The following is a 24,567-nucleotide window of genomic DNA, read 5'->3' on the forward strand; positions in this document are numbered from 1 at the left end:
AAGTCCCTGGGGGAGGCGGCTGGGGACGTCTAAAACTTTATGCCCCAGCAAACTATAATTGAATAACAAGAGAATATGAACTAAGAGAAGGAATCCCCGTGCCCCATCATGTGCACAATGTGATGCTATTTTTAGAATCTATTCTAAAAATATCATCCAATGATATCATTTATTTGATCGTTTGATTTTCTGCACGCGCTCTACGCTGTTTGCCAATGTTTTCTTGTGCTTTTCTTATGTTCAAATGTTCAAATCTGCCTCAAGATGGCGATGTAGGTCAAAAGCTTTGGAAAATAAATGTAAAAATATTCCAGAAAGTTGAACAAATTACTACTTCAATTTCCTGTCGTATTTGCCAAGCTTTCGACATGCACATTTATATTTAGGGCAGAGTCGAAATAACGGGAAAACCCCCAAAACGTGTAAGCAAATAGCGTAGAGCGCGCGCAGTAAATGCGCGTGCAGAAAAACAAATGGTTTAAAAATAGCATCAAACTGTGCACATGATGGTTACAAGGCTGTATGGGGGGATTCCTTCTCTTAGTTTATTTTCTCTTGTAAATAATTAAGGTGATAATGAGGCCAGGAAACCAACTTGAGACCCAGGCTGGATAAGTGAGAGTCAATTACTCCACTGCTACACCACCCTTGATTTCATGAAGCATGTCACACTCCTGTCACAGTTACTAGACCTGGCTCTGGTCGATAGACCTAATGGGCTAACGTGTTGCTATAAACGTTTCCACCCAATTCAAACCACATGGCAGTAAGTTTCGTTGTTCGTTATATTTTGGTTTCAGAGTTGAATTCGTAGAGACAAACGCTTCTACTCCCAAAAGGTTTGAATTGGGTGGTAACGTACATTGCAACACGTTAGCCGATTAGGTGTATGGATTGACCTTCGAAATGGCAGATACATTTTGGCAGATTTGTTTCTTAGAAAAGCTTTCGAGGGAGCATGTTATGTTATAGATGTCATATATTATTCTGGCTCAATGATACTACTACTAAGTCAAAATGACTGTCGATCAAGGCAAAGTTTTGACTTCAAAAGTTCCAATTGTCAACGGTCATAGTTTTCAATGACGTTATTTTAAGCCCTAAAGTAGGGAGGGCAGATAACGAGTAGTTGTTAGGCCCTGTTTACATGGGAGGAGGATGATCCATCGGGTAGGATCTTTCTGCCAGGAGAAATAACTTTTGCGTTTAGTTTACATGAGAACGGTACGAAGCGAAAGGGCCGTTATTACTCACATTCACACCACAAAAGTCCCAAGATAAATATCCCTTAGTCCTAGTAGGTGAGTTATCGCTCCTTTTTCGTTTACTTGTGTTTTGCTAGAGTCAAACACAATCCTAGTACTAGGATCTTCCTATATTTCAGACAGGGAGATCGTAGTACTAGGAAGATCCTAGTACCCGAAAGAAGTCCGCAGATTCCCATGTAAACACAATGCAATAAATGTATGCAGATAGGTCGATTTAAAAACATAAAGCCAGTTGCTATATAAAGTTTATTAAAAATATTGCCTCAAGTAGCTTAATTACAGTACTGTAGTAGGTTGTTGCAGCCATCATTTAGTGCCTTAACAGTATAATCATTTATAGTGGCTGGTGTGTACTTTATGGTTGAGCATTTATAATAAGAGTTAAAACAAATACAGATATGCTGATTGGACATAAATATTGTTATGCTATTTCTCAGACATCCAGGAGAATAATCTTTCATCTTTATGTGATTATGACTGACAAAATTAAAAAAGGTTAATATGTGCTACATTTAGTCAATAACAGATTGATGGTGGTGTTTTAATAATGCACTCATTTTCCAGACATAGTCTAGCATATTATTAAGTATTAATATAACAATAATTAAACTAATTAACTAGAATCAGATTGTTTCAATTTAATCATTATATTTGGCAGCAAAAAATTCTTGTTAATGCATAAAAGTGGAAAAAAAAAAAACATTGCAAAATTGGTATTGGCGGTAGAGACATTGTTTTCGAAGAACGTTTTGAAAAAATAACCAATATATAACCTAACCTACCCATTCATTAAATCAGACTTTGCGATCTTACATGTGTATATTAGGGTATTGTCTGTACAGATTAAGTGTTAGTACAGGACTCAATCCTCAAGAAGACGCCATCTTTCGGAATCAGCGTGAAACCTGGTATCATCTTGAGTGGAACCTGTGTCTCAGGAGAGCGCACAAACCTGTACTTTGTCAAGATGTTTACCAAGGTGATCTTGACTTCCAGCAGAGCAAATCGCTTACCGATACAGTTTCGAGGCCCTTCACCAAATGGCAAGAACTGGAATGGGTGTCTGGATGCCTTGGCAGGGCCACGGAATCGCTCAGGGTCAAATTTCTCAGGTTCAGGCCAGGCTTCAGGGTCATGGTGAAGACTGTATATGGGAAATACTACTTGCATTCCTGCAGGGATGGTTGTGCCATTTATGGTATACTCATTACTGCATTTTCTGTTGACCATGTGGGCTGGCGGACTGAGGCGTTGCACTTCATTGATGACACACTCAAGGTATTCCAGGTCAGGAATCAAGTCATAGACAGCTTTGCCAGGGTTGGTCTGCTGAGCAATGAGAATCTCACATCGTAAGCGCTCCTGGATTTCTGGATTCAACGCCAGATAGTAGGCTGTCATGGAAAGAGTATTGCTTGATGTCTCGTGTCCAGCAAGGAGAAACACTACTGACTGAGAAGCTATTTCATCATCATCAAGCCTTCTACTTCCATCAAGGTTTTTTGCTGACAACATTATATCCACCAGATCTCTTGTTCCCTGTATGTCTTTTGCTTTTCTGGATCTCAATATTTCCTCAGCAACTGTTCTAAAGTAGCTAAAATTTCCTGTCATCAGGCGAAATATTTTGATCAAAATATTTTGGAATGGCAATGTTATAGCTTATGCATGATAGAAGCGGGTTCCCTGTGGAAGAGAAAAAAGGAGCTCGTGGGAATGGGACAGAGTTGATATAGGGAAGAGTGGACAAGTTGTTGTTCTTAAAAAATGAATCCGGAATTCGAATGATTTTATCTTCAGGACAGCACATATGTGTAAGTATATTGATTCCGTTTTTCTTGGACAGAATATATTCTCATAGAAGGTTTTGCAATTGTCATTCTAGCGAATCGTGAAAACCTGAACTCGTGAAAACCTGAACTCGTGAAAACCTGAAATCGTGAGAACCTGAAATCGTGAAAACTTGAACTCGTGAAATTAATCCTGTAACGTGGAATTGTGAAATCATTGACTGACTGAACTCTGAATAAACTGATAATCTAGAACTTGAACGTCACGCATCTTGACTATAGTCCTCGAGATAATCTAGAACCTTTACAGGCAACATCTGTAAAACCCTTAGAAAGAGTGCAGCTTTGAATGCCTCACGGGATCTGGCTATAAACTCATTGTCTGGGTTGGACTGGATGGGAGATTGAATCCCAAAAGCCGTGGACAGAATCACCTCTAGAGTCATCTGGCCAAACCAGGAGAACATGTCCACACTATTTCCTAACAAAATGAATAAAATATGTATCTTTCAACCATCACTCTGTATAGGGCTCCAAATACTACAACCAGAACCGTTGCATAATTCTCCCGATCCTGGGGCCCATAAAGTGCTTGAAGGTGCACCCTTTATCCCCTCAGACTATCAGTGCTCCTTATTGCAGCTACTGTATTTAAAGCTAAAGCTATAAACAGAAGTCAAAATTGACATGGAGATTCTGAGGATCAAATTGTAGATCAGAAGGCTGTACAATAGCTAACTCAACTACAGTATGCCTGCTACTCAAAAAGGAGAGAGAACAACACATCAAAGGAAATATTGTCGGCCATAAAGTTTTTATGCTTTCTCTCAGTAATTTTAGTATACATTGGCTGGTTAAGAGGCCTGTCGAGGCCTGGGACTTGTGGATACTCCAACTGTGACCACTTTGATAAACTAGTATCATTTACCAATCACATTGCGACATTTAGTTTTTGACCAGCCAATCAGATAGCATATTGATATAAAGAGAGAGTGTGAACACGATAATCTGATTGGCTAACCCATGTTATCAGTTCAATCTTTGTCTGGTTTACTGTTAACTGATTGGTTAGTTTTATTCAAGTAGTCCCAGTTGGTGTGTCCACACAGTAAGAGTGCTCAATGTTATTTAATTGACTAGCCTCTTGGAAGCTTTTATTGGGAAAATGGAATAAACAAATGTCTGACAATAGACCTATATTAAAGCTAATGTGACATTACAAGATATTTGATTGATTGGAAAAAGGAGATTGCTCTTAAACTGACAAAGATATAAACTTTTGAATCCAAGTATTTTTGTGAAATGTTTGTAAAGAAATGTATGTGAAATACATGAAAACAAGGCTCACTGGCTGGGATGGGCATGTGATGCCTGGTAATACACATTTCTTTGTAAAAATTCTTGGTTTCAAAATTTTTATATCTGTCATTCTTCTAATCAAAAGAGCTGGCTGTGAGAGCAAATTAAAAGTGCACCTTTCCCGAATTAACTTGGATGACTGATGAAACAATGGTTCAAGTCGAGACTAAACTTGATTCTTTTATTTAACAAGTCCCTATCAGATGGGATTTGAGAGAAAAAATTGTTTTGCATCTTGATGAATCTCATTAACACTACAGTATAGACATCACCTTGCCTGTGGTGTCAAAGGAGCTCAAATTGGAGGACAAAACAAAAGAATTTCAATCTCTTGAGAATTGTAAACCTATTGTTATGTCCTCCATATTGAGCTGTATTCCGACGTACTGCAAGGGGTCTATCATAGAGAACAGCCAATGTGTACAAGCACAGATCTCTACTACGAAGCATGATGAAAAACCAAGACACACGCTTTTGCTGCTCAAAAAGTTCATCTGACAATTTTTCCTTTGACATTATTCTTTATAGGAAATATTATAATGTAAGTAATTTACAGCTTCTCATTAATCCCATATAGGTAACTGTCCAATTATTTTCTCAATTGGACAGGTCTTGTTGATATGGGATTAATTAGGCCACAGGGAGCCCAATTTAGATTAAAGTGAATGGTGAAAATAAAATTGGAGAAATTAAATAATTAAATTTTTTTAAAAATTCGAGATCAAGATAATGATCCATATGGTATCTGATGTTGATCTTATGCATATATACTCTGACATGTTCTAGTGCATTTTTCATTGATTTTTTTGCTCTTTTGCATTACGGAGGATATTATATTGATCTCGAATTTAAAAAAAAATTTTTTAATTTTTCCGATTTTATTTTCACTATTCACTTTAATCTAAATTGGGCTCCCTGTGATTAGGCAGCTACATAATTAATGCGTAATAGGATTTCATGCTCCCAATCAAGAAATAATTAGACTTGAAAAATTCCTCTGACTGCCAAATTGGCCTCGGCCTACAGCCTCATCCAATTTTGGAAGTCCTCTGAATTTTCCTCGTCCAATTATTTCTTAATTGGACAGCATGGAATCCTATTACATATACTAATTAACCCTAAAATAAAGCCCTGAAGGCTTATTACCCTATTCTGGCCACTCACACTGCACACACGCCTAACTAAACAAGTTCAAACCTTGTTTAACTAAACTACCTTGGGGAGGTAGTTGTTTTATTTAACATCACAAATGGCAGCCAACCAAGATGTGGGATAGAGAATTTAATAACAAATAAAATAAAATAAACTTTGATAAGGAACATTATAACTATGAATTCCCTTAATTAATTAGCTTACCTGTATCTGCAACATCTTTGATTTTAGCAACAAGGGTGTTACATGAATTCTCTATCAGAGGCACCATCATTTTCAGTTTACCAGATGTAAACACTGGTGTCAAAGTTGAGCGAATTCTTTTCCAATCTTCATACTTTGCATTAAACATTCCCTTTTGACGTTTAGGAGGTGGAAATTCGTTATACCGTTCAGTAAAGTTGTGGAAATCTTTCACCATGATTTGCTTAATCATCTCTGGGTCAGCAATGACAATAGATGTTTGTCGACCAAAACATATGGTAAATACCTTGCCATATTTTTTATAGTACTTCAAAATTCCAAGATGGACACCACCAGCTTTGGCCAGATCTCGTAGGTTGCCGACATATGGTAGTGGTTTGGCACCTGGCACTTTCATTTTCCTCATTATCCAATAGCCAGACACACCATAGACGTAAACCAAAGCAATAAACCCAAGCAGTGCAAAAAAAAGGATGATTGGTTGCGAGAGAATGTCAAAGATGTCTTGCATTTTTCCCTATTAAAAGTTTAAGTTGATGCCAAATTAATTAAATCTAAATTTAATAACACCAAATGTATTGATTGTTATCAATCAATAATAATCAATAATTTCAGAATTGGTCATAAAGTAAAGGTGTGGGGAGGGGGGGGGGGGGGGACTAGATTTGAAGCAGCTCTTTTTTGCTGACTCTTTTTAAAATGAGGTTGAAATATTGTTTCCATGCAGGAAATGGAAAATGGCCCAACCGCACTATACAGTTAATACACAGCCCACCCTATTTAAAAAGTTCAAAATTGTGTGACCCACCCCCTTTTTTTTTATCATCTGCCCCATGACCAGTCCCTTAATTATCAATAATTATTAGATGGACAATACAATAAAGTACCAAGACAATAGAGTAGATTCACATAAAAATAGAAGCTACCAAAAAGAATTCCTGATCATGAAGTGTAGGTATAAAATGTCATCATGCATGAGGTCTATCTATATAATTAATATGATCAATCATCAATCGATTAACATTGGACGGACCATTAAAGGGGCTAGTAAATATCAAGCAAGCACTTCAGTCTTGAAAAAAAAATTACATAATCTCTCCTTTCATAAAAGAAATATCAATAGTAGTAAGGATTGATGTCAAAACAAATATATATATGCAGGCCAGGGGTTGCTCCAAAACTCAGGGGGCATCTCCTGGGTAAAAGTATTGGGTAATATGCTTGTCGGAAATTCTTAAAAATAACTTTTTTTTATAGAGGATACCACTTGACAGTAAACTCTTTTATTATACATTTTACTATAAGTATCTCAATTCTGATTGGTCGAGAGTCCTCAGCCAATCCCTGATATCGTGCGAACTCAACATGATAAATGTATTATCTGTAGGTTTTCCTACAGATAATACATTTATCATGTCAAGTTCTGATTCAAGGTCACGCTGTGTGGTAGCTTTGTTTTTATTCATTATGTGTATTTATTTCCAGAATTATGTACAAAAACAATTATTTAAGGAATCCTTAACTTATTTTCATATATTTTATGAAGAATTCTTAAAATATTTCTGAACTAAGAATTTTGCGTTTTTCACGCTACATCATAGCGTTCATAATTCTTGTCTCTATAATGCAATGTTCATGTTAATGTTTTTCCAATATACAAAATGTATAATAAATTATTGAATTCGGTATCGCATAATATCGTAAATATAAAGACCTTGGCTGTGTCATCTCCCTCGGCCTTCGGCTTTGGCAGATAACACAGCCTCGGTCTTGATAATTTACGATATCATGCTCAACCTCATCCAATAATTGCTTATTATTAAGTCTCTAGTTAATTATGTAGGGATGGGACCGCCATTAACGTGGTCATCAGAGCCATGTGAAGGTCTAACCATTTGCAGATGTAATTTTTAACCCCTAAGAGATACTCTAAAAGATATCAGGATATGCCAATAAATCTGGTAAGAATGAAATTATTTTGTTTTGTATACCAAATTGCATGAGCTGCATGCTTTGACGTCACATGAAAAAAGTCTATTATTTCGATCAATTTACAATTGCATTTTTTGATCATCGGTTTTACACCTTTTGCTGTTCATTAACAAATAATGTACATTCATTTGTGCCAATAGTTGTATCAATAACGTATAATGTACTTTTATCAACACCACAAGTAACATCATTAGCGCGGATCAACTTTCAATAACGATATTTGAATATGCGTGTACATTCAGGCATCAAAGGACAATTAATAGCGCGTTCGTACATTCATATGCGCAGAATGTATTTTCTTGTACGCGAAATTCAACTTCAATAACACCAAATGACAGACAATTGCATTTATGGACAATCATTTACCCAAAAGTGAAAATTCATTAGTGCTATTAGCGTAATCAATGACAATCTATTACGCGCTTGGACAATCATGAGGGTCAACGTTATATTCTATAGCGTGGTTCGACAAACATTTGCATGATTCGAATAAACAATAAGAGAAATAAAACAATCATCAGCGTTTTTTTAAAAATCACTTTAATACATATAAAAAACTCAGGAAACTGCCTCCATAATAGCGGCTTCGTAGGAGAATAGCAATTAGCTCACTTAAAGCAGCAATTAAAGGTGACATCAGCCGTCCAGAGATCCAACAACATACGAACTATTGGGCTGAGGCAAGACGACAAGGGATTGCTCTAGGTCTCTACAGAAAGCAGTTGCTAATGGAAGGGTTCCAGAGAAATGTGGCAACCATCACTATCGCTAAATGTGATCAGTGGTTCAGATATATACAAACGTATTTGCCACGATGTATAAATGGCGAAGAAATTGAAGGCTAAAATAGTTTTTTTTTTTTAAATCGCTAATGATTGTTTTATTTCTCTTATTGTTCATTCGAATCATGCAAATGTTTGTCGAACCATGCTATAGAATATAACGTTGATCCTCATGATTGTCCAAGCGCGTTATAGATTGTCAATGATTATGCTAATAACACTAGTGAATTTTCACTTTTGGGTAAATGATTGTCCATAAATGCAATTGTCTGTCATTTGGTGTTATTGAAGTTGAATTTCGCGTACAAGAAAATACATTCCGCGCATATGAATGTACAAACGCGCTATTGATTGTCCATTGATGCCTATGAGTGTACACGCATAGTCAAATATCGTTATTGAAAGTTGATCCGCGCTAATGATGTTATATTACTTGTGGTGTTGATGAAAGTACATTACACGTTATTGATACAACTATTGGCACAAATGAATGTACATTTTCTGTTAATGAACGGCAAAAGGTGTAATACATAGGGTATATTTTTCTTCTTCATTAATATGAGAAAAAGAATTAGCTGAGAATTATTATGTGGACATAAATCGTAAATTTAGTAATATACAGAACTTCTTGCTTAGTGACGCCACAATGTTCGTAGCTTATTAGGCAATCTTTAATTTAAAATTGAAGCTTTACTTAAAAACTTATGAAAGAATGTTTCAACTAACTTAGTTCAACTCACCTCGAGCTTTGGTTATAGGTATTCAAGTGTGTATTTTGAGAGTTATTTTGGTTTTCTTTGGTTTGTAATCGATCGAAGAACTGCCTCACACACTTAGAACTCGAAGGTGTTTACTTTGGTTCCGTGACACAGGGAGCCCATACAGTAAGCCCCTTCTTTTCTGCAGGACATAATCACGTGACTATACTGACTGGCAAAAATTCTCTGATTTAAAATTTTATAGTTTTAATGGATTACTAATGTCATATCCAAAACCTTTTTTTCGAAAATGCTATCTTTCCCTAGTAACATACTTTCGATTTCAAGAAGAGTTTGCCAATCATGCAGCAAAGGACCTTGATTGTTTGATACAAAGAAATCTATTTGAAAGTAAATAGCTTATTCAAACTGGCCATTAAATCCCAGGGGAGATTATTTAATGATATGCAAGAGTATATAACAAGCAACCTGCAATTAACCCATTGTTAGTTGCCCAAACAGGCATGATGAAGAATATCGAACCTGGTCCTAACTAGTGTGGGGCCGGGCATGGGAGCCTCCCCTCCCCCCTCCCCCCTTTTTTTTTTCGTATAGCTTTTTTAAATACATTTTTCCAGTTTTATAGTTTTTACTTTTCGTTTTCGAAGGCCATAAGTTAGGTAACTGATAGGTTAAATATGTCATCCTCGTAAAATAAAGATTTAATAACAAAAAGAATAAAAATAAAACCGTGAAGACCGTGAAGGTCTAGAATGGGGAGTTCGGAAGAATCCCGAAATCCTGCTTCCCGCGACATTTTTCCCAATTGATATTTGATTACGTTCCACCTGAGCAAGGCCTGAGTAGGACGGAGAGGACAACGTCATCGAGCAATGGAGCTGCTCCATACAGCGAAATATCTTGCCAATGACTAAGTAAAATATCTTTAATACATACAAAGATATAACTAGCTAAAAACTAGTGTGAGCTGCGTCGGTGTTTCTAATGAAACAGTAATGATGAAAAGGTAAATTATACACCGTGAAAAGATGAAAAAACTTACTGACGTTTCGGACGCTCTCATTGGTTTCTTTTGTCTTATTCTATCATATATACACTCCTTTCTACCACTTCTTTCTCTTTTACTCCGACGAAGGACTAGCGTCCGAAACGTCAGTAAGTTTTTTCATCTTTTCACGGTGTATAATTTACCTTTTCATCATTACTGTTTAATACATACACCTTTGAGTGTCGAAAAGGAAATGATAAAAAAGCTTAATAGACCTAAAAGATGGTCTGATAGACAGTCGTCGATGGTAGTTTATACCATGCAGCTGATGCGTTCGTAACGTAGACAGTGAATATAATATATATATATATATTTAGGCATTGCCTAAAAGATGGACCCCGCGATAGGAGGCGAACAAAGCTTTTTCTTGAACGAAAAACATACGATAGCTGGTTAAAAACAACCGAATTGTTAAAGATTTACAAAGCTAAATAAAGGACGAATATTTGTTGTTATATTTCATGTTATATTTCCTCCAGCATTAGAATAGATTAATTTTATCGATAGAAATATAAAAAGTTTTGATAGAAAGTCTTTGATTTGTCGATTCGTCGAGAAAAATGCTTGTCAAAAAAATATATACATATATACATATATACATATACGATTGTTTGCTAAAAAACACACACCTGAATTATTGAAGAACACTTCTTAATCCATCTTTGACTACATGAAAGTGTTTTTTTAATTGTCTTTGGTCTATAACTTGTCCTAAAGCGATTTTTTTCTGTGTATTTGAGAGTCGCATTTGTGAGTAGTTTTGCTTTGATATCAAGCGGGATTCCTGTGTTGTGTACACGCCCGGACGGACGGACGTACGGACGGAAGTGACGTCAGCCAAACCATGAAAAATCAACTCGATGCTTTACCATTTTTTCTTAAGTATGGGGCTCCGCTCGCGCGGGCCTTCGGCCCGCGCGGGAGCTCCGCTATAAATTTAGGCCCTGCCCAAAACTGGCCTAGCTTCCAGTACAATCTTTGTTATTTCCTAAAAAAAGCGTCAATGCTGTCAGCTTTATTTTTTCCGGTAAACCCTTTCTATTATTGACCCTAATTACAAAATTGATAAATTAATATTTCTAGTTCGGCTGTCTTGAATTACGGCGGTCAACGAAATAGAGCATGCGTAGACATAAACCTGAGCCACGTGATCTGCTAGCTCCGCCCTCTCATAATCACTTGACAACAAATTGACATTGATTGATATCTGGTACATGATAATTGATTGGGCTATAGACGGGAACCCTATAGCAGATGCCCGCAAAGGTCTCTTGGGTAAGTTCCTGAAGACCCCTTGGTAACTATTGCGCAACTTTGCCATTTTGTCGCGGAAAAAAAATCGAAGGCATTTTAGAGGTGGTATATCACAGGTATCCCAGCAAATAGCTTCAAATAAATCATAAGTGAAGGTTCATCAGGGCCGTAGTCACAAATTTCTGATCGGTTTTCGAGGGCTTTCGGTTTTTTCTTACATTTTGTTATTTTATTTTTCTCAATTTTTCCCCCCGAAAGTTGTACTGGTTGAAACCGGACCAACCGTACCGGTGGCTACGGCCCTGTTCATCTAGAAAAATGTTTTCAAAAGAAGATTAAAATTCAACAGATATTTTAAATCTTAACTTTATTCGCGGCACCCAATGTGGTCGACTCTCAAGCCCGATGAGCCGTCCCGGTATTTAAGACTGGGTTCGAGTCGCTGAAACCTGAGGTAGCGCGCCTTTATTACTGTAGGAAGATCAACCTCGTTGACGTCACGTCCTTTTGTTTGAGGGTGCCTGTTTGAATAGAACGGCTGCAAAATTAAAGAAAAGATTAGGATATTTCACTAGTTACGAACGCAAGCCAACGAGAAGTCAAATGTTAGCCCACACTCGAAAAAAATGTCTGATAAGGGAATTATATTTGCACGGTGGGATTTGTCAGCCTAAAAAAAAACAGGCAACACGAATTCCTTCATTAAATCGACCGTACGGCTAGCTTAGGAATGTAAATGGCAGCTAAAACGTGATGTAAGCATGTAAGCGCGATAGAGTTGTAGAGAAATTTAAATCAAATATGCCGGTAAAATGCCGGATGCTCACTTTAAATTAATGCAAAGGAATAATTCAATTATTGTCTTACTTTGCAGGGGAATGGGGAGACATTTTCAGAGATACAGCCCCAAGTGTTTCCATCGTTGCTGTAGAATAATTTGATATGGTTTGTTTGGTCGGATCCCCAGCGAACAGCACCTAAGAAATACTAGCCGCTTCGCCTAAAGAAACACAAACAAAGTTCTACCGTGGCGGATCCAGGCGGCGTCGAAGGGGTCCACGGAACCCCCCTTGAAGGTTTGATCTTTTAGGTAATAGAAATATGTCTTATATAAATTTTGCTTAAAAGTATCCACAAAGATAATGTTGAACACGAAATGATAGATATTTGCTGTTATAATGTTTAGTTTACCTTTAAGTTCCGTTACTAGATAGTAAATTAGGTGATTAGAGCCATTTTTTTTGTCAGACATCGACTAAACAAGAGAGAATTATACACAGTTTAAGAAACGGAATCCCCCTTTGAAAAATCCTGGATCCGCCACTGTCTACCATAATCATGAAGCCCAAGTTTTATATATCTCTGTATCGTAGACCATCTTTAAGTCTATTACGCTCTTATAATATCCTTTCCGACACTCAAATTAGTATATAAGATCTTTTACTTAGTCATCGGCAAAGATATTACATTATCACCATCATCATCATCAATATCATCATCACATCGTCATCGTCATAATCATGACGATCATCATTATCAAACCATCAAATAATATTATTTTCATGTATGGACACTATTTACCAAGCCAAGAGCACTCCCCATAATGTTGAAAAACATCATTGACACTTCAAAATCCTCGTTACTTTTTTTACTTAATTATATGCTCTACATTTGTTTTCTTTTGTACTCCATCGGGATATAACATGTTTGTTTTCATACTTTTATCGTAAGATAAAAATACTTGATATAAACGCGTAACAGTTGTCTTGGACATTTCTTCAACCTGCCTGAAACCTTTCCCCCCTTTTTGCAGCAATGTGCCTACAAGCGTGCCTAGTACCTACATTATCATTCATTCATCTAAAATAACCTAATTTAGCTAGTTAAAACATTTTTTTTTTCTGTCATCGAAGGAGGCGTTAATGGAGATTCTTTTTATTGGGAAAGAAAGAAAAACCCCAATGCTACAGCAAATTGAAACAGGTTAACCTTTCCTTATTACATGATTGGATATACTAAAATAAACTTTAGCAAATGGGTGCTAAACACTCTTAACGGGAAATATAGGTGCAATAGTCAAACATTGCACACTATATATTGATAGTTTGCAGTGACTGATAAGCAGAGCTTTTGTTTTTAAGGTCAAGGGATTCGTACGGATGCTGCTCATGTTGAGCCACAGATTCCAAGTCTTTGGATTTTGCTCGAAGAGGCTCGTACGTTGGACCCAATCCCTCTAGTGGGCTGCCTTGTGCTAACAGATTGAGCTCTTGATATTGACTTGCATCGCCGGAAGAAGGAAAAACAGTTCCGGGGGCACTTGTATTTCCAATCCCTTGTTGAACGGCTTCGTATTCAGAAACTGGTTGAGTTACCTGTGGCAATATACTGCCACTCATCTCGATATTCTTCTATCAAATAAAAATGGATCAATAAATATCATCACAGAAAAGAGAATAGCAGAAATTATATAAAAGAAAACAATTCATAAACATATGGACCCTGAAAATATATACAGGAATTATTGTACACTGTACGTTTTTTTATAGTGTAAATATAGAAAGGAAAAAAAACCAAACAATAATACTAATAATTTAATAATAATGATGATCAGTATATTGATGATGGTCATTATGGTGATGGAGATGATGGTAATGATGGTGGTGATGATGGTGAAGATGATGCATGAATGGTGGCATATATCGTATCGGTACATTCGCCCACTTCCTATATATTGGAGACCAGTAGACAACACAGCCACTGGCAGGCTGAATTGGCGCGAAATTATCTCGTCAGTGCCGGCTAAGAGATTTTTTTAATAACTGCCTTTTTAAATAAAGTGAAAGGAGAGTTCATAAATTCTCAGTCGATATGCGTGCATAAGTGGCCTTTTCTGACCGTGTTTACAATTGTATCGTTACCCAAATAGCTTGTTTTCTCTTTTTATGGAAACAATTTAAACCAAAAACCAAGGTCGTTTTTCATTTTCTTGCTTAGCTTTGTTTCTTTTAAGCGAGGGCGTAAAACATATATATGCACCTCTCCTAGTTTGCACTCATTTGTGCCTCTTGTTTGTCACCTGTCTCCCACATTCATTTCCAGAAAAATGACTAAATATATATATATTTAAAAAAACAATCAGAGAAGTAGCTAAATTTAAAATATCAAACTTGGCAAAACACCAATCAAAGTATCAACAACTTATTAGTCGTTTGTGTGCATGATTTTTTCAGTCACCTCAATTTGCTATCTTATTGTGAAACAAAATCATAGATACCTCGTAACTTTGTCCTTTTTTTGTTGTCCTGGTTAATAAAAACGAAAACTAATTCAGTATACAATCAGCCAGTAATTTTATATTGAACGTATTGTTTTCCCACTTCAATAACAAGGTATGTTTTCCCATTTCAATAGCATGGTAATAGTTTCGGGTATAAGTTTAAACTTTTGGGTATTAACGGAGGAGATCCAAATAAGCCGCAGTCATGAGGTAAAATGAGTCTTATCTATTTCGCTTATATTGTTAACATACCTTGTTTTATTTCCTTGATTATTTGTTACTGTAAAAAGATTACGACAAATTAATAATCAAAAAAGGGCTACCAAGCATCCTATAAAATACCAGGGGACCTTCCCGACTGATGACGGGAATTTTTTTGACTTGACAACTGACGTCATCGTAAAGAGCACAGTTTGATCTCTAAAATGTATGATGTCTCAGATTTTCGATAAGTATTTGTCCAAAGTTGATTGCGGTGATTTTTACCTCTTTCATGAATAAAACATAAAATAAGACAGTATATCAAAAAACTGAGTTACCGTTTTTGAGGTGAGATATTGGTCGTCATACCTCAGAGTTTTAGCGAAATCGATTGAAATCCTCCATTCCAAGATATTCTTGAAAAAGAGCGGTCAAAAATGATAAAACTCGCACTCTTAAAAACTGACTAGATTGATCAAAAAGTAATTCTCATGGTTGAAATTTGAAAAATTTATAGCCAATAGATGAATAGTTAGTGCGTTATTAGGTATTTTAACATCGTTCGCATAGCAAACAATGGTACCTTAACTCGTTTTCATAGCAAACAATAATGATAACAATTAACGACATTGCAATGTAATGGCTTTGAATTTAAGACCCATTATTTCAATAAAGTATTGCAACACAATAACTCACCTCTTTTATTGGCCTTTCTCCATAAGAACACAAATAGCAGTACATTAAGACAAAGAGAGAGAACAAGGAGAGACGTGATGACCCCAACAACTGTGTCTGTTGAGAAGATTACGAAAATACATATTATGTTGTTTGGCAATATTTTCTTTCTTTTTAGATATTTTCTTTAATGATTTTTATTTTCATTTGTTATGTTTTTTTCTTCCTCTTATCTTTCCCTTTTCCTTCTTTTTAATTTCTTTTTCTTATTTTTGCGCTGTTTTGTTCGGTTTTGTTTTCTCTTACTGTTTTGTGTCTTTTTTCTGTTTCTTTTTTCTTACAAGTTTTCCCCTTTTTTCTCTATTTCTATTGTAATTTTCATTGCTTTTTTAGTTTTTTAGTTCATTTTGAATCCGTTTGTTCTATTTTTATTTTTTTTATCCTCGTAAGCATTCTTACCATATTTCGATTTTTCAATTTTATTGCCATCTATTCTAGTGCCTGAAATCAAATTCACTTTAAGATTAATAAAGATTGCCGTTTTTATCCACCTTTCATCAAACGGTATGCAACAATAATAGTAATGCATCATCATCAAGTGTTATTTTTGTCATACATGGACGCTATTTACCAAGCCAAGAGCACCGCAATCGTTCAAATACTATATTCTTTCATTAATTATGCTCACCAGTTTCCATTATTGCTCTGTCCTCTGTGTTATTTACAGTCTTGACACTTGCGTCATCCCTCGCACTTTCTCCATACTTGTTCCATGCAGTAACCATAAACACGTATGACTTTCCATCAACGATATTATTCGTCGCTGTATATTGCAGTTGAGATGGATCAAAGATGTCAGCAATTTTTTCCCACTGCGTTTGGACCTCTTTCATGTAAATAGTATATTTTGTTATTCTTCCCCCATTGTCATTAGGCATTTTCCACCGCAATACCACTGACAGTTTGGAGTCTCTGCTGATGTACAACACTACCATCAGCTTTGGGATAGTTGGTCTACCTTCGAAAGAAACTTAGTTCATAAGTTCTCGAGTCACAAGATTTTTCCGAACAGAATAAACGACTAAATTAGATTTACTTACCAAACACGATGAAATTATGTACTCAATCAAACATTGATTCTTGATATACAATTCAACTCTAAGAATATACACACCTTGCTTTTTTGTTTTTATAGTGAATTCAGATATATTCCCAGAACCGACGACATTTATGGCGACAACTTTAATAGTGTAACTGGTGTTCTTTGTCAGGCCATAGAAATAGGTATGAGTGCCTGTTGTCACCTTTTCTTGTGGCGGGATTGTGTTGATTTGTACTTTGTAATCAATAACAGGACTTCCACCATCATAACCAGGTTTGGTCCACCTTACATTCACTGATGATGCTTGGATATCATGGTCTAGTATCGTGAATTTAGGAGGGCCTGGTGGAACTAATATACAATTGAAATGAGATGCACAAGCTTTAAAATCTCAGTATTGCACAATTTCAGTATTGGTTTCACCTGAAGTGAATAGTTTGAATGGTGAATGGTGAAAAATGTTTTTAGTTCAATTTTGCGTCTTTAAGTTATAAAATGTTTATACTTCCACTATTTTAAACATTCATTTGTAGGATACGTTCCCTAATAATATTCACACATTCCCACACTTACATAGCTGTGAAACACTAATAAAATGCTCATCTCTGCCAGCAACGTTTGCAGCTTGACATTTGTACAATCCATAGTCTTCACCGCACTCTGTTGTTCTTACTGTCACTTGACTACCTTCAGTTAAAGTCTTGACACCACATGATATTTGTTGATTACTGGGTTTGTACCACGTTACGTGTGGTTTGGGAAATCCATCTACAATGCACTTGAGTGTCATCATGTTGCCATTCCAAGAATGCGGACTCTTTGTATAAATTACTGTGCGAATAACTGGCTTATCTTAAAACGAAGTGATAAATATGGAAAATGCTTGTTAATTACAAATTTTCACGCTTGGTTTTCCATGATCGATCTCAATGTAAAATAATCGTAAGTTAACAATTTCTATAAATTAAATACACAACCACTTGGTACATACTCACAGTAGACTGTTACACTTGTCCTTGTAGTGGTTGCAGCCTCGTTTGGGTTGTTCTTGGCCTGGCACTCATATACTCCAGCATGGTATCGTTTAATGTTATCTATATGCAGTACAGCACTTCCTGATCCTTGTCTCTTGGTAAGAACACTACCATCTGTGATATTCACCCATGTGATGTTCGGTGTTGGTGAACCAATAGTAGTGCAGTTTATCTCTAAATCCTCTCCCTCGATAATATGGTATGTGTTGTTTGGGAGACTAGATAGAAATGTCGGGCGCACTGAAATAGAAATAATCATATATGATGTTTATCATTTTTGGTTCTTATGTACACAGCCTCTTAAAAAATAAGACAAAATCATGTCTTGAAGGTTATTGGGGAACCGTTGAAAGCTAAACTGTGGCAGCTTAACGCGGAATGGACAGAAAACTGCCCAAACATGAGGCGCTTTGCCAGGATAGCTTTCCACGATGCTGTTAGGGAAGTATCCATGGTTTTGATCAAATCATCTAGCACCACTACTAAAGGGCCTCCAATTTAGAGAGGCCCGCCGCAATGAACAGTAGAGGAAAAGGGGCAAAAAATCGTTACAGTTTCTCTTGTGAATTGATAGTGGATCCAGATATGGGTTTGCTAGGTGTTAGCTGACACTTATAAGGGAGTTGAAACATGTAATAACCATGCTCCGACATATTCTGATGTGCAGATTAAAAGCTTTGATACCATATTTGGAACTATGACTTTGATTTCAAGATGGCCACTTCCCCTACATATCACATTTCTCGCTAAATTACTAGACTTTCAAAGGAGAATTCTTCAAATATTGACACGTGATAATTTACCGAAAGAAATTCGACAAAAAAGAAAGTTTTATATTCCTTAGCATCGTACAAAAGAAATGTATGGCTGTAATACGTTTCAATCCTCTTGTGAGTTTCTGATGTTATATAGCATATAAGTGTTTTAACTCTCCTAGCTTTATAACTTTCTCTTTCCTCCCTATTTCTAAAATTTCCTGTGGTACATAAAATATATAAGGGCATTGTCTATGGCTTGAAGTATATTATCGTACGTAGGTTTCATTATTATAGACGTTGTGCATCAACCACGCAATACTTTTCCTTAACCAAACTTTCAGAGATAATTCTTTGGGTATTGAAAATAATAATAGAGTGCGATGTAACTTACAACAAAAAAACAAAAACAAAACAAAACAAAAAACAAAACGAACAACAACAACAACAACAACAACAACAACAACAACAAACAACAATCAAACAGTTTTTTTAGCAAACAAAACTCTTTTTCGATATGAAAGCGAATATTCTCAGATACTTTCTCCGGGAAATCGAAGCAAGTGTCACGAAAGTTTAGATCTTCGCTTCCATTATCCACAGAGATATTCAGTGACATTTATCGTTATATGTCTGTCTTTTATTAATAAAATGTATTCTTCGTTTGCACGTTACGTCATCGCGGCCATGTTTAACAAAACATTTCTCATTAGCATCCATTGTTAACGGTACCACAATGCCCGCCATGTTTTTGTCTTTAACTCTCTTAGGAATGCTTGCAACCCATCAATACGTCAACCAATTTATAATCATTTGCATGATAAATATATATAATGTCTTTATCTGATTATTATTGTTAGAATTATATCTATTCTTTAATTAAAACTTACATTTTAAATTTACCAATGTTGATACTTATTGCAGCCCAGGATATGTATATGATACAAGCCCAGAAACTAAATGTCCTATCATGTTAATTAGCTTTTTTACAATAACTTACAATTTTCTCGCTCGCTGATTGGTTATTTTTTTTATAATCAATAAGAGGACAGACAGATAAAGCTGACGTCAACGACCGCGCGCTCTTTCCGTTACGGCTACGCCTCGTGGATCCACACTACTTTGACAATGTGATGAGGCAATTAATCGTCAATAAGAGGACAGAAACAAAAATCTGATGTCAATTTCTTAAATTTACCTGTGACTACTAGTTGTACTTGGTGTTCTATAGGGTTACCTGCTTTAAGCTCCAGCCTACATTTATATATCCCATTATCAGCATTAGTCACCCCATAAATGACCAGAGTAGCTGCGGCCTCTCTGCTTACTCGATTCAGTAATCTTGGTGGACAAGTTGCGGTTTTGATGACAAAACTCCAGTTATTGGTTTGCCTGTCGTCAACACCGATTATACTCTCACTGTTTGTTGCCTGGTTGATGAACGACCATGTTGGTGATTCACTTTTAAATTCCCACAATCTGTTGTCCACATGGTAGTCCCATACAAACCTGGCTGTTCCTCCACTAGATACGTATAACACACTGGGAGGGAAATTAGTAAAGCGAGCTGATGCGTCTGAAAAAGAAACGTTTATTTTACACTTAGCTTGTATCAATATCTATTTCCTGATTCGAGGTGCTATCCACGGGTTAAATTATCTGTATAATCAGTTCTACCTTCAGAAGAAGACCCAAAACACTAATGACCCTAATGATTTAAATAAAGATAATATTAATAAAGATAATGAAAATCAAAATTAGAGTTAGTGATGATAAAATAAGAAAAAAAATGCTTTGAGCTAGGGCGCATATAAAATGACAGTTTTGTTTTTTGTTGTTTTTTTTTTTGTTTTTAGTTTGTTTTTTTTTTTGTTTCGGGGACCTCTTCCGGAAAATCCTGGCCACGTCCCTGAATTCGATAAGAAGGCCCTGCTTTTCTAGATCCTATTCTAGATACCATAGAAAACCCTTGTCGGTGTAATCGTTTTACATAACTATATTATATTATTTCCACGGTTCCAGAAATTCAAAAATCCTTGGAAATGTGAGAAACGATTGCCTATGATTAGTAAAATTTGTTTTGAATAAAGCGATATTACTAAATTGCTTAACGGACGTTCATAGGCAAAAGATCCGATGTTTTCAAATGTTGCACAATGAAAGACCATCATACTAGAAGTAAAAATAAATAAATAAAAAGTAGGGTTCCTCGACTTCGTTTAGCCGTCTGAAGTGGAATTGCAACCCCCTTTTACGGTAAAACGCGCACACAACGTAAACATGGAAAGCTGTCAAAAATTAATAATATTTTACTGAAACAATGAATTGATCGTCTCCATTTTTCACAGAAGATTAGAAAATAGATAAATAACTAGTTAGGAATATCAAATTTGTGCTGAAAATTAGAAAAATAAAATGTTATTGGGCTATAAGTGTGGACTTGAAGCCTTACTATATTCCAATTATACACAAAATATGTAATTTCGATTTGACCCCATCATCAGATACTTTTTATTTTTCCTCTAAAGTTAGGTATTACCGAGTACTTTCAAAAAACGAAAAAAAAAGTTGGTGCCCGACTTCGATTTAGAAATATAAGAGATCAAAGTTGTTTTTTATAATATTTTGCTTATCAAAACATTGGAATGTAGTCATCGCGATGAGCGCGCGCTCACTAAATTCATGCTTTGAAAGCCGGAATGCGCACGAACAATGCCCATGAACGTCCTTAATTAGATGGATAAACTGGTATCGTTCAATCGTTTTATTTTGACGAAATATGGCAATAATAATCGCAGATAACACATTGGAGGATGTATCGAATAAAACATATCGAGCCGATTCAGCGTGCTTTGATTTTTGTCTGTTTTAGCCAGAAAACATACAAACACAAAAATTCAGTTTGGTCTCGCCATACATGTATTTCCCATTTCAGATCTCCGACCGACACTCTAGACCTTCACGAAAAAATCAATAAAAGATATTATGATATGACCCGTACGGATCTGCTCGCGCGCTCTAATAAAACCATTGGAAAAAGTCACGTATATATCAGACTAATTAATTATCAGTGTTATTATTTTTGATTATCTAGATTTATTTTCTGATAAAAAAATAACTTCAACAACATTTAAATATTTTAAACTCTAAATTGTAGGAAGCAGGAACCAAAAATGTATCTCCAATCACAATAGTACATACAACTTCTATCGTGAGTAAATCAGAATTTACTAATACACTTACCTACGTAAGGAAGTAAAAACAATCCACCGATGAAACCAAGAATATAACAAGAAATGATAGGTACCTCACTAACATTCATACTTAAAAAGATTTGGATATAAGAAAATCAAAACACGCTTTTGGATGAGCAGGTCTCTCTGAAATATTTTCTGATAGTGTTGTCAGTAATGAGCAATCCTGACTGATCAAGAATTAATTATGCGGCTCCGAATTCTTTCCTGTAGTTGACCTTTTTGCTTGATCGCTTTTGTTTACATATGGAGCTCGTAACGCAATTATTGATCACTTGGAAGTACGTTCTATGGGATCCCTGTGTCTTGTGCTCTGTCAGTCCAAGCTTTCAGTTTTAAATTTGCAAGGGTGGTAGATTGTTATTAGTAGTTCTTAGTCGGAATGGATATTCAAGTGGGAACTGGATAACCAATCAGTGTACAAAGTACCCGATCAGAGAGTGCAGCCAAGATCACTAGTGATCCAGATGATATTATTATTTAAAATAATAATAAAAAAGAAAAAAAGAAAAAAGGAAAATCATTGAAAAAAAAAAAAAGATTTAAAAAAATGATTAGAAGAAAAATGAATAAACACTTCTCACGTGATATCGATGTCATTAATTTGGCGGGAAATCCGCAATATGTGTGTGTGATCCTCCCCCTTCCCTTGAAAACGAGCCAATCAAAAGTTGGTGGCTACGGCCCTGGAATGAAATTTGATCAGAATTCCTATGAATAAAAAACATATTTTTGATGTAGACATGTTTCGTCAGTTCTCTAGATCACTACTATATAATGCAGTCATATTTTAAAATTCATCTCAGTCTACTCCTGCCAACAGGTTCTTGTTTACAGAAAAAGAAATAATTTGTATAGAAAATCCACTTGATTTAGCCGTGTAGTATAAGTAGTCTCTGAGGGAATAAATTGTCGATTTCTTCCGGTTACCGACTGTCGTGTTGCCCAATTCGTTTAAAAGCTTAAACTGGAAGGACACAGCACACACTGTTAAAGCCATTATTGTATTAATGGAAAACCACATGAAGCCCAATCTTGTACATTATTCAACGGAATATACGTTAAATAACTATATAAATCATCAGAAAAAATCTGTCAACATTTGGTCAGCTACGATTTCAAGCTCACGCCCCCTCATGTAAGCCCATGCAAATTATGTCTCAAAAACACGGTTTTTGGATCTTTTCTCAAAATAATGACTATCTAGGCAAAAAACAAGTGGATTCACGCAGTTTACTTGTGCTAAATAACTTTACTTTTAAGAACAACCTTTTGCTTTGGAAAGAGAGGAAACAGACCGAAAAGAGCAAATATTCCAAATGTATCACAGGTAGCCCAAGCTTGGGCTTATTTCTTACTGGTGAGGAAAAAAATCTTAAAACGGGCTAAAATTCAAAAAATAACCACGCAGAGCGAAAGAAGTGCTTTATTTCACGTTTCAATGATTTTATTGAAATTTTTGATGAATCTCCATACATTTCCTTATAACAGGACACCACAGAAACCAAGCTTGGGCTACCTGTGAATGTATGGGCAATTTTTTCCAATGATTTATATAAGTAGGCCCGTAAAGAGCTAAATCTTTTTGGATTTGCTCCGAATTGCGTACATAGGACGGCACTGAAAACACACGCCAAAACTGGTAAGCTAACGGCAAAACTTACTTTAGATCTTTTTAAGAAATTACAGTTCAACATACATTTCTTTCCAAAAAATACAAGCACCTTGGTTTGGCTTCCTATGGGGAAACTAGTAACTTTCAACATAACAAACTGACCTTCGACCAACACCCAAAAAGTATTTTCTTATGAATTGCATTTCAGATAAAATTTCGGATTTTTCAGTTTTTAAATCACAGTGGCATCATAGTATATATTGAAGAAACAGAAAACGCGCGCGTGTGCTGTGTGCTGTTATAAAGCCCGCGGGGGTTGGCAGAATACGAGAGAAGTGTTAGGAGAAGCACGACGCATAGCAGAGTGCTTCTGGACATATCATGAGTGTTCTGCCAATCCCCAAGTGCTTTATAACTGCATACAGCACAACAAGCAAGTTTTTTATTTCTTTTATAAAATACAAATTACAATAATAGGAAATGACGCAACGAAAAGTGCTCGAGCGTGCAATGTGCTCTCATAAAGCACGCGATCCAAACCAATCAAAACGCGACATTCATAACAGTTATTTTATAAACATATATAAAAAAGTATTAGTTATTAATGATGTAATTTGTTTACTTTTTTAAAAACCCGTCCTACTTACCACAGGTATCGCAAGAGATTTGTTCTCACTTGGCGTCACCTCGAGCATTTCCACTTTTACATTAGGCAACTGTCGTAGAAATAAAGACTCCTCAATTTGGTTTTATAGGCTCTAGTCAGACTTTCTAAGGTTCAAACTCCAAAGAATTACAACGTTGCATTCGATTCACAAGCAAACTCTGACACCCTCTCATCTCATAATATTTTTCTAACATCTTGGACACAGGAAGCCAAAAGTTCAAAGTCCTAAGTCAAAAATCTTTTAACAGGCAACTAATTCTGGTACATATAACTTCGCTTCAAATAAACAGTGATTTCCTTCTCGGCTTTTATTGGTTCAAATAAGGAATTAATGGGATACAAGTCCCCATTCCTCCCCATCCCTCGCTTTTGATCTATATGTATATGAATAAATTATTTCTGTAAGACAGATGATT

The 24,567-nt window shown here is 35.9% G+C and overlaps 2 protein-coding genes across 3 annotated transcripts; both read right to left on the reverse strand.

Annotated features, from left to right (window-relative positions):
• Window positions 1-1,500: 1,500 nt before the first annotated feature.
• On the reverse strand, window positions 1,501-9,411 carry LOC116291624 (cytochrome P450 3A29-like). Its single transcript, XM_089030025.1, has 4 exons — window positions 9,288-9,411; window positions 5,774-6,290; window positions 3,369-3,539; window positions 1,501-2,917 (listed from the first exon to the last, which is right to left on the reverse strand). Exons 2-4 carry the CDS (start codon window positions 6,282-6,284, stop codon window positions 2,112-2,114), a joined length of 1,488 nt encoding a protein of 495 aa, XP_088886151.1. The 5' UTR covers window positions 6,285-6,290; window positions 9,288-9,411; the 3' UTR covers window positions 1,501-2,111.
• Window positions 9,412-13,200: 3,789 nt separating this feature from the next.
• On the reverse strand, window positions 13,201-22,065 carry LOC116291625 (neural cell adhesion molecule 2). 2 transcript variants are annotated; one of them, XM_089030039.1, is made up of 11 exons: window positions 21,859-22,065; window positions 19,853-20,191; window positions 17,822-18,100; window positions 17,400-17,678; window positions 16,899-17,177; window positions 16,413-16,742; window positions 16,184-16,225; window positions 15,746-15,841; window positions 15,101-15,128; window positions 14,846-14,873; window positions 13,201-13,979 (listed from the first exon to the last, which is right to left on the reverse strand). In XM_089030039.1, the coding sequence occupies exons 1-11, from the start codon at window positions 21,935-21,937 to the stop codon at window positions 13,659-13,661; spliced, it is 2,100 nt and encodes a 699-aa protein (XP_088886165.1). In that variant the 5' UTR covers window positions 21,938-22,065; the 3' UTR covers window positions 13,201-13,658. The 2 variants fall into 2 exon arrangements, with proteins under 2 accessions (XP_088886165.1, XP_088886162.1); XM_089030036.1 differs by having other exon boundaries at window positions 19,814-20,191.
• Between the last annotated feature and the right edge of the window lie 2,502 nt (window positions 22,066-24,567).

Source organism: Actinia tenebrosa, unplaced genomic scaffold, assembly GCF_029948245.1.
Source record: "Actinia tenebrosa isolate PJP-AT-01 unplaced genomic scaffold, QUT_ActTen_1.0 PGA_scaffold0__85_contigs__length_37466705, whole genome shotgun sequence".
Classification (NCBI taxonomy): domain Eukaryota; kingdom Metazoa; phylum Cnidaria; class Anthozoa; order Actiniaria; family Actiniidae; genus Actinia; species Actinia tenebrosa.